Source organism: Eubalaena glacialis, chromosome 1 (assembly GCF_028564815.1).
Source record: "Eubalaena glacialis isolate mEubGla1 chromosome 1, mEubGla1.1.hap2.+ XY, whole genome shotgun sequence".
Lineage (NCBI taxonomy): Eukaryota > Metazoa > Chordata > Mammalia > Artiodactyla > Balaenidae > Eubalaena > Eubalaena glacialis.
The window spans coordinates 221429868-221441070 of record NC_083716.1 but is presented as its reverse complement, the minus strand read 5'-3'; the positions used below and the strand labels follow the sequence as shown (position 1 = coordinate 221441070).

The 11203-nt window shown below is 38.1% G+C and overlaps 1 protein-coding gene across 5 annotated transcripts in view; it reads left to right on the top strand.

Annotated features, from left to right (window-relative positions):
* Positions 1-597: 597 nt before the first annotated feature.
* The window catches only part of USP37 (ubiquitin specific peptidase 37), a 90014-nt gene continuing 79408 nt past the window's right edge, over positions 598-11203 (top strand). For 2 of the 5 annotated variants that reach the window (XM_061205047.1, XM_061205013.1), the window contains exons 1-4: positions 598-643; positions 4639-4780; positions 7248-7321; positions 8971-9195. In XM_061205047.1, the coding sequence (XP_061061030.1) occupies positions 9040-9195 (156 nt within the window). In that variant the 5' untranslated portion in view covers positions 598-643; positions 4639-4780; positions 7248-7321; positions 8971-9039. Of the gene's footprint in view, positions 644-762; positions 829-4638; positions 4781-7247; positions 7322-8970; positions 9196-11203 lie in introns of those variants that run through there. The other 3 variants (XM_061205020.1, XM_061205038.1, XM_061205029.1) reach the window with 3 other exon arrangements.

The following is an 11203-nucleotide window of genomic DNA, read 5'->3' as shown; positions in this document are numbered from 1 at the left end:
TCCGCCCCTTCGCAGCCCCCTCTGACCTTTCACCCCTGACCCCGCCCACACAACCTCTTCCCGCCTCTCAGCTCTTGGAGTTAACAGTCCTAGAGTTTGTCCTTTGTCCCTTAAGTTTCAGGACCGGAAGGACATCCGCCACCTACTAGTCCCCGCATCCCCGGCTTGGAGCAGGTATCTCCAGAGAAGGGCGTGAACTCTGACCCTTCTCCGGAGGCCAGTGAAGGGCGGGAAAAGCCGGGCAGTCCCGGGAGGACAAGTAGTGCGCATGCCCAACTGGGCTGAGTAGGAGGGAAAGGGTGGGAGGGCGAAAGTGAGTGAAGTAGGAAGTGCGCATGCGTACTACGGTCAGGGCTGGGGCGAAACTTCGCTCGGTACTGGGGCGGGGCGAGGGCGTGGAAGGGGTGGAGTTTCAGGCTGGCGCGCATGCGCCTCATCTGCTCGCGTCGGGTGTGCGTGCGTGCGTGCGTGTTTGCGTGTGGTCACAGTTCCCGCCATCAGCCGCTCTCCCTGACTGGGGGAGCGAGCGGCTCCTCTCTTTCGTGCCCGGTGTCCCTTCCTTCCTAACCCCCGGCTCCTCCCCCTCCGCGCGGACTCCGTGCTTCCGGCAGGCCTGTCCGAGGCTCCGGACTCGCAGGCACAGGTAAGGTGGGCCCGGCGAGCGTCTCAACTGAGCCGTTTTACCCTGGCGCCCCAACCCTGGCTCCCCCAGCCCCCCCGGCCCACCCACCCAGTGCAGTCCGCCCACTTGGCGTTCACTCTTCTGGAGTTCGCCCCGCTGCTGCTCAGCCCGCCCCCATCCTCGCGACGCCCCCTCTGGCCTCACAGGTACTCCACTTAGGTCTTTTCCCAGGCTTTTCCTCTCCTTTGACCTGGTCTTTACTGTCACTCGCTCCCTCTGCGACCCGAACCTGACCCCTCTTTGCTAGGGGCTGTCGTCGTCCGCCACTCGTCCCTTAGGAGGCCTGCTATCCCTTCAGGTGACTTCCGTTGCCGCACGTCCATCAGGCCTTGGGATATGATACTGTTTCACTCTCTTGACTGTTCTTCACCTTCTCTTCCCTAACCATTTCTCACTAAAAGGCATGATTTGTATTTTTTAATGCCTTTGGTTGGTCCCCATCTCTAGCCATCAGATCAGGTTGTCAGGTTTACCTGTTTTAGGTCATGATCCGTGAAAGGAAATGATAATTGATGACAAAATTCTGTGTCTGAAGAGTTGGCCTGTAGTGGTTTTGTAATCCTTTCAAAATTTAGGCTCTGTGTAAATACCTTTTTTGGGGTGGCAGTGTCTGAGAAGTCTCTAACAGGAAAAGCTATCTAACAGAGGATGTCAAGTAGGCAGTTGGGATATACTGGGTTGGAGCTCAGAGGAGAGCTCTGAGCTGGATATATAGGTAAACGTATATAATATATAGATGTCATCTGTCATGTTGATAGTAATTGAAGCTATGGATGTGGATGAAATTGCCTAAAGAGAGTACAGTGCTAGAAAAGAAAGGGAGGAGCACCTGAGGGATTCTTGGTGTTTAGTAATCAGATAGAGGAGTACAAGTCTTGTAGAAGAGGTAAAGGAAGTTATCAATAATGTTGAATTCTGCTGAAATGTAAAGTTGAATGAGGACTGAAAGGCCTGTTGACATCAAAGTAATCGATTATCATAGGGAGAGATGTTTGATGGAGTAAAATGGTTATCTGGGTTCAGTTCTAGGTTGTTCTCCTTTTACTCTTCCCTTCCACTCTATGCTTTAAATTCTTCCTGTATATTGATGAGAAGTTTTATTTCCAGCGTGTTCCTTTTGTTTTCAGCTCAAGATCTAAATAGCCAACTGTCTGCTTGACATCTCAACTTGATTTTTTTTCTTAGGAATTTCAAATATAACATGTCTGAAACCAGTCTTAATTCTCTCCATACCCAAATGCTTTCTCTTCCGGTATCCTATTTCATTAAGTGGTATATCCATTTATCCATTTACATAGTCTAGAAACCTGAAAGCCCTCATCCCATGTATCTATACCCTCTTCAAGTTCTGTTTATTCTTATTTTCATTATATGTCTTGAATCTATTTCTGTACATTTTCATTAGCACTTTTCTAGTTCAAGCCACAGTCCTCTCTCACCTGGACTTAATGTTTCCTATATTCTCATCTGTAAAGTGGGAATAATAATCACCTTATTGGATTGCTATGAGGATTAAATTAAATAACCGTGGTAAGCACCTGACGTAGAGTAAATAGCCAGTGAGCATTCATTGTTATTGTAATTGTCGTTATAAGCTGAATCACTTCAATACTCTCCTGTCTGGTTGTCCTAATTTCTTTCATTCTTGCTCCTTTCACTCTCTTCCCCAGACCCAAACAAACCATGTCACTTTTCCATTCAGCAGTAACACATCATTTCTCTGCTTAAAAGCCCACCCCGGTCCTTAAATCAGGTACCCTATTATAATCTTTCATCATGCCTGAACTTTATACCATTTTTCAGAACTTTTAATTGTATATTTACTTGTGTGATTATTTAAAATGTGTCTTCTACTAGAATATGGGTTAGGAACTATTTCATTTCTATTTCTCAAGAATTTATTAAATGAATAAATAAATTGGAGCTTGCTATAAGAAGCATCATGTCTTTGGGAAACACCAGCTTACTGATATTCTTGTCATCTGATGACAAGCATCTTTTTTCACTCTGCAGACAAATTAAAGGACACAAAAAACCAAAGGGTTTTCCAGCTTTGGATGATTTTACCCATTCTTATGTCAGAATCATTCAGATTTTAGACTCTTTGAATTGGAGATAAACTTTATCTAGGTCAACTTCTCTCTTTACTTTCAGCGACCACACTAATTTTATCTCTTTGTGCATTTGTTTTATGGATCTTTTTAGGAAAGAAAACCCTTAGAAATCAGAGCAGTGGTTTATATATTTTAACAACAGGTTAAACTATGAGACCAGTGAAGATGAGGTTTCCAAAAATATATAAAGGAAAATTCCATGTTTAAGTAAGTGGTTGGTGGTAGTTATGGAAGAAAATATTAAAATTTAATAACTTGTGTGTGTAGAACAGGATTTATGTTGAGAAATAGAAAATTAAAAGTAGGAGTGCCAAACACAGAAGCATTTGGATTTATTTTATAGATAGTGATGAGCTGTTAAAAATGTTTGGGAGAAAGTTTCAGTTAAGCAAGATGAATAAATTCTAGAGATAAGCCGTACAACATTGTACCTATAGTTAACAATACTGTATTGTACACTTCAACATTTGTTAAGAGGGTAGATCTCATGTTAAGTATTCTTACCATAGTAAAATAAAAATAATTTTTTTTTAATGTTTGGGAGGGGAATTAGCATCAGTAGCACGTATTTTCGCATTTACTAAGTGCCTGTTATTTTGTTGGGAGTACAAAAGAAAATAAGACAGGGCCCCTCCACCCTCCCCCTGCCCCCTTTAGAGAGAAAGTTAAGGAGGCACACTTTAGTTGGTAAGAGATAAAAAGAACAGTCCTTTAGAAAGGGTATTATAGGGTAAAGGATTTATTGGATAGAAAAATCTTGAGAGAATGGAGACTGGAAAGTAGTTGCTGCAAATCACTGGGGATGCAATAAGGTAGTGGTTAAAAACATGGCTTCTGGTGCTAGACTTAGTTTTGTCTCTTACTGACTCTGTAACCATGGATAAATTACCTGATCTCTCTAAGCCTCAGTTTCCTCATTTGTAAAATAGAGATATTAATAATCCCCATCCTTTAGGATTATTGTGACGATTATGAGATATTGAATGTATGGTGCTTAGTACTGTGCTTAGTAAATGTTGCATAATAAATATTAGGTAGGAAGAATGGCAAAGTGATGCATTTCTGAATTAGGGTAGTAGTGATGAAAAGACTGTGTTTTAGATAAATGAGAATGAGTTTAAAGCTGATGCTAAGATCTTTTTGCCTGAATGACAGTGGAAGGACAAATGTAGGGAAGTCTGGGGAGTCTCTTAAAGAGGGCGAGGACTGTGTCATGTTCACATGTGTATCCCTAACACAGTGCCAACAGATTGGAGTAGCTCAATAAATGATTTTTTACGAAGTGAACAAAGGAGTTTAAAAGTTGAGGTTATAGTATTCAGGAAGGCGGTGAGAAATGTTTGGGTAGAGCTTCAGGGAAAGTTGAGGCTTTGAGAGGCCTAAATTTGGGAAACAAGCCCATGAAGTTAATTTTGAAAGAAAAGTAAAAACCAAGTTTACCCACCTTTTGAAATTTGTATCAACACATCATGGAAGTGGTATTGTAAGATTTAAGACATCATTATGTAACAATGTTTATAAAGTCAACAAAGGATATACTCTTTTTTTCATTGCCTTCTTAGTTTCAAAATGTAGCAGGAGTAAATTAACCAAGACACAAATTGATGGAGGTGCGTGGTCCTGGAGTCCCTTGTTTTCCACAGCAGATATATCCCTAGAGTTCTGTTGATTATGTGTGTGTGTGTATATGTGTATCTTGAGCATTAAATGTTTTCAGTAAAGTAATTTGTGGTTTTTAAGTAGTCAAAGGGTTAATTTTTGTTGTATAAATGATCACTTTAAAAAATTTTTAATTTTGTAAATGAATTTTTTTTTAAAAAGGCACACTTATATTTTCTTTAGCTGAGTTGATGGCTCCCGGAGAACTGGCATAGCTGCAGAATATGAGTAGTTCCCCAAGAAGAGCGCATTGCCTTTGGCACAAGGATCAGAATAAAGGTGAATTGTTAATACATAGGGTTTTTCAGTAAAAAGTCACTGAAAAGTAAGTAATGTTTTTATTTTGGATATATGTTTCCAAGAGTATGCAAACTGGCAAGAATTGACAGTTTTCTTCTATTTTGTAGTAATAGTTTTGTGCTTTAGCATGCTTTCTTAAACCACAGAATACCCTCTGGATAAGAATGTTTTCAAAGCAGTACCTAAAATATGAGCATTTAAATAACTGTAGAGGGTATAGAAACATTCTTGCCAGTGTTGTTGATTGAGCTTTCATAGACTGCTCAAAATTGAACAGTAATTTTAATAATAGTGAAGAAATTTAGGGAAAGGGGAATCTCTTTGGATGTACTTAAAGAATAATTGGTTTTTCTTGTACTTTGTCTTCCTAATATTGCTTTGATAGTGAATTAGCATTACAGAGTTCAGTGAAACCTTGTCTTTGTCCTAGGTTCATAGAAAGTTTAACTGTTACTGGATCATGCTAGATACCAAAAAGGAAACTTAGTGTTCTTTCTCTTAACCAAGTAGGGCAAACCCTGATAATATGATCAGTGTACAAAAGTAAATATAGTTAATTCATTTAGTGCAAGAGCAGATAATGGACTAGCTTGAGGCATTAAGAAAAAATCTTATTGATTCTGCCAATTTTATGTCCTGTACCTTTTAGATTTTTTCTCGTAGAAGAAAGAGAGATTGCTAATAGAAATGGTTAAGAAAATGTTCAATATCTGATGTAAAATTTTATACAAACCAAAACTGCATCAAAATGTTTGAGAATTATATCTAGAGAAATCATGTATTACATATAGAGAGAATTATATAGAGGGAAACAGAAGTAACCAATGAAGTTTTTTTATTGAACGTTCAAATCTTCACCTCCAAATCTTGTTAAATAATCTAATTTTTAAAAATATGTTTTTGTTGGAGGAATCAAGGTCAATGTCCTTTACTTGCGTTTTGGTCTTTAAGGAAAGCAGTAAGATAATTGGGGTTTATGTTATTTGCTTTTAATTTGGCACCCTGACATAAGGAAAGATGAGGTAATTTGATAAACCTCTTTCTTTAAGTGGAGTTTCTTCATTGAACAGTAAATTATATGAATCCCAGTTTAGGCAAGTTTACTAATGTTTTTTGTTTTAATAATGCATTCTGTAACTACACATTCTTGTTTTTCACAAATGATTTTTCTCTCATTGAATCTTAACAAGATATGTGGACAGCTTTGCATTTAGGAGAAATTCAGATGCACATAGAAAAAGCCTAGATGTAGTATTCATAAGATGAGGTATACAGTGCAGAGTGATACTCTTGTAGAGAGCTTAGTAAACATAATCCTATATCAGCCGTATAAAAGGGATTTATGGTTCTGGTATCTGCTGCTGTATATTTTAACAGTAAATCGAATAAAGTTGATAGTGCTCATTTGTTCATTATTCTTGAGTAATGAGTTTGTTTCTTGTGTGCCAGACACTGTCCTAGTGGGGATGCAAAGACTAAAGAACATATTTCCTGTCTTCAAACAGCAAAGTCTAGCTAGGGAGAGACAAAGAGGTAAATAGACAGTTTATAATACAATATGATAAATTCTCTACTAGAGGTAAGCACAGGGTACAACAGAAGAGAAAAGCATTCAGTGCTGTCAGTGTGGATATGGGGTGAGAGAAAAAGTGAAAGATAGCTGGGAAAGCCTTCTTAGAGAAGATAATATCTAAATTGAGTTTTGATTTTATAGCCAGGAGAAGAAAAAAAGGGGGGTGGTGGGGGATGGGGAGAGTAGGTAAAAATACTGCGGACGTAGACCACAGTGTGTGCAAAGGTACAGTGGCTTGAGAACATATGCCTTTTTTAGGGAAATTGTAGGTAGTTTAGATGGCTGGATTTGGAGGGTTTGTTGGGGATAGAGAGGTAAGCAGGGCCTGGATCATGAAGAGTGTTTATGCCATGTTAATGAGTCTAGATTGAATTGTGAGGGCATTGGGGAGCTGTTGAATGATATTGAGGAGAGTGATGTGATTTGATCTGAAGTTCACTATAAAGATGTCTGGGAGGTATATGGAGGTAGAAATGACAACTTTACCTTCCATTTCCAGTCCAATACCAATAATCATCAAGAGAGAAGTCAAAGATAACTCATGTTTCTGGCATGGGCAACTGGAGTAGGAGAGGGGCCACATATTCTTGGCAGTGCTGAGAGACAGAGTGGAAAAAATCTCAAGGCTATATCTAAATGATGAAGCACCAAATTATTAATTGTAAAAAAAGCATTACAAACACATTGCTGGCCCAGATTTTGTAGTTACTAGTTTGACCAAAATGTCACATTAACAGGTCTGTAAACAGTAGTGGCCTCTATTACTTTGATGGATTCATACACCCAGCCAATTATACTATCTAAATCTGGCCACAATTAGGCACTCAAAAAATTTGATGAGATGAGTGAGTAATAGTAGAGGACTTACAATGCATAATACCTTTAACTATTCAAAGTGTTTTCATATCTCTCTTTAAAGTTATTCCTAGCTGTTTGATGTACAGCACCTAGAGGCCTCGAACTAGGATTCCCCAGGCTGTATTCTACCTACAGGTGGGTTTTGTTCGATTTGTGGCTTTTAAAAATAAGTTTGAATTCATTGCCCACAATTTAAAATGGGCAGTTGACATAAAATTTGGATGTCATTTTCTTGAAGAATTAGATGATCTGGCAATGCTAGGTTCACTGTTTCTACATGGCAAAACCGGCTAGATTTGAGTAGCAGTTTTCATATTCTGCCTGCCTAAGTCATTTGTGTCACCTACCTGGCCTCTATAGGCAGTGAGTTGGTGACCCTTGTTAACAAGTTATTTGTCTGGGATCTTTGGATAAAGAGGTGTTGCAGACAAGGAATAAATTCAGAAAGTGGACACTAATTCCATTCATACTGAAGCTGCTGCCTGTTGAGTGCCTAATGTGTGTTACTTCATTTAATATTGCAACACTATAGCATTTTCATATTCCTGTTTTACAGTTGAGAAAACTAGTTGTTAGGAAAGGTAAGTTACAAATTAGTAAGTGACAGAGCTGGCTCTTGATATCTAGATCTAGTATGCTTTTCCTTTGTACATATACTACTACTTTTAGCTTTTCTAGATGAGCTGTTTAGGCAGAGGCAAAGTTTAATGATTTTTAATTTATTAAATTATAAGCAAGAATCTGTATTAGAGGCAATGTTTTTAGAGATTTGAAGGCTATAGTATAAATTTTGTTCTAATTTTAGATGATTGCATATATGTGTGTATGTGTGTAACACACACACTCTTTGATAACATTTTTTGCTGTTACTGTAATTGTATTTACTTGCTGACATCTGGTAAGCTGGTTTGAAGAGTCTTAGACATTCTATCATTTCTGTAAGTATCAGAAGTTCACTTGGGAAATTTGAATATTTGTCAAAGATAAAATTGGTAAATATTCTTTCCAAGAATGGTAATATTAAGCATAAATGGTAGGTGGATCTTAGGAACAGGGTTTTTTTTTTGGTTCGGCTGTTTTCCCTAGAGAATAAATGATTTTCTCAAGTAATATAATTCTTTAGGTTAAACTAATTTGATTATTCTCACAATTATTTATTCATTTAAACTAATTTGGTTATTCTCACAATTAATTACTCATTATTCTCACAGTTATTTATTATTTATTCACATATGGATATGCATAGACTACCAACTGGTAGAAAGAATTATTTGGTGATATGATTTGATGTTTTGCTAGGAACACAATTGTAACAAATGGAGTCAGCTGACTGAAAATATATTTTTACTTATATTTGAAATTCAAGATCCTTTAGCATCATGAAGAAAGGTAAAAGTTGCTCATATTGCCATGGGCACTCACACTGAGAATGGAATCTTTAGTATTCCTGATTGTCTTGCCTTTAGTGGCAGCAGTATGGTTGTTAATGGTACAAAATGCAAAATTTAGGCACTAATGGACATGGGTACACGGCAAAGGAGAGAACATGTGCAGAAAAAATAAAAGGTGGGTAAATTCAGTCACTGAATGTCAGTGACTGCTTCATTTGTTTTTCTTACCTGTGCCATCCAGCTAACCAAAGCCTTTGAGGATACTTAGTAAGAGGTAGTTTATTGAAATGGAGAAAAGGACATAAGATGGTTCATTAAATGTTCTCTTTCAAACTCTTGTTTTAATCATTAGTAAATTGTAACTTATTATTTTATTTTATTTTTCTTCCTTAGAATCTGTCAGGTGAAGGTATATTTTTTTCTTTTTAATTTGGCTAGAAGCAATTTATTTTTAAAGAAAGTATGTCTCCTCTGAAGATACATGGCCCTATCAGAATTCGAAGTATGCAGACTGGGATTACAAAATGGAAAGAAGGATCCTTTGAAGTTGTGGAAAAAGAGAATAAAGTCAGCCTAGTAGTTCACTACAATACTGGAGGAATTCCAAGGATATTTCAGGTATTACCAAATTTTGATTTGGAATAGATCTTCAATCACATCCTTTAGTGAATAGCTGTTCTGTGCCATACTAAGTATCATGGTAGCCCTCCTAGATTACTATTTCTTGCTTCTTATTTCCAGGACACTAATACTATTAGGTATATATATTATAAATTATTCAGCAAAATTGTTGATGGTGTATAATAAAGAGTAGGAAGTAGTCACCATTATTGAAAAGAAAACTGGTGGGAGGAAGCTGAGAGGAACTGAGTTTGGATACTATCTATCTAAGCTATGTTTAAAACCACATTAGGATAACTTCAGTTATTTTTCCCCCCTCAACATATATGATAAATTCATCACCATTTAGTGTTAGCTTTTTTTTTTTTTTTAATCATTCCTTAAGCCTTTATTTCAACTTAAAACATCCCTCAAGTTTTTGATGTAGGGCCAAGGCCTGTCTTTTGAGTTTAGGGCCTCCCATTAGTGCTTTGCATCCTACTTCTCATATAAGCCACACGTCCGAGGGTTTCACAGTCATTTTGTCTCAGTTTCTTTAAAGTGGAGTGAGATCTTAAAGACATTTTGTGAGGCAATCAGATTTTTCCAGATTTAATGATGTTTTACAGTTGGCTCTCCCATGCCTAAGTTGACAGTACATTTTTAGTAACTCACCTTTAATGTGCCTTTCCCAGGCATTCAACTTGGATCTTATAGAAACAACTTATCTCTTTTGCACTCATATTTCTTTAAGTAACTTTAATTAAATTGTGTAATTACAATGATAGGAAGAACTAGCATAAACAGCTTTGGGAACAAACAGATTGGCTTTTGGTGAGCAGACAGCTCCACTGGTGAGAGTGGCAGGGTGCAGACCTGCTAGAGTAGCCACTACTGGCTGTGATCATGCAGCATGTCTTGGGCCTTGTCTTTACATTTGCAGAGGGAATGGAGACCACAGATTAGTCAGTTAAGTGTCGGCCACCTAAGAGAGCCCTGGCTCAGTATGGCTTCTGTTCCATGTCTGGCCTAGAAGATGAATACCTTGAAGGTCTAGGTTTTATCTTTCTGGTTAGTTCCAGAACCTAGCACAGTGGTGGGCCCTCAATAAACATTGATAAACTAGCTAACTGACTATACCAACAAAAACAAAACTCAACTTTGCCGCTGCACATCTTCTGGTGAGGGTCCTAAGCACCATTCCACTGTGCAGAAGTTGGATTAGAGAGAAAGAGCTAGCAAATGAATTCCTAATACCGCTGTAAGATGAGATGATGTATACCATTAAGTAGTAAAATGGAAGGCAGCTATAAAGAAGTGAATTTTGTGTAATATGTAATTAACCCAGGTAACTGACTAACACAAAATAATAGTGAGACAATACACTTGATAACATCTTATAAAGGATTAGATAATATTTTTATATGAGGAAAAAATCCACATTTACAACCACAGTATTTGACTGCAAAAAGCCTCTCTGATGATTATGTTCTGGGCCAGCCGGGTCAAGAAGAAATTTCCCTGACTGATGTATCCTTGCAGTATTGAGTTTATTTTTATGTTTATTTTTTTAAATCTTTATTGGAGTATAATTGCTTCACAATACTGTGTTAGTTTCTGTTGCACAACAAAGCGAATCAGCCATATGCATACACATGTCCCCATATCCCCTCCCTTTTGAGCCTCCCTCCCGTAGTCCTCCCTGTCCCACCCCTCTAGGTCATTGCAAAGCACCGAGCCGATCTCCCTGTGCTATGCCGCTGCTTCCCACCAGCCAACTATTTTACATTCGGTAGTGTATACATGTTGATGCTTACTCTCACTTCGCCCCAGGTTCGCCCTCCCACCCTGTGTCCTCAAGTCCATTTACTATGTCTGTGTCTTTATTCCTGCCCTGCAGCTAGGTTCATCAGTACCTTTTTTTTTTTTTTTTTTTTAAGATTCCATGTATATGTGTTAGCACACGGTATTTGTTTTTCTCTTTCTGACTTACTTTCACTCTGTATGACAGACTTTAGGTCCATCC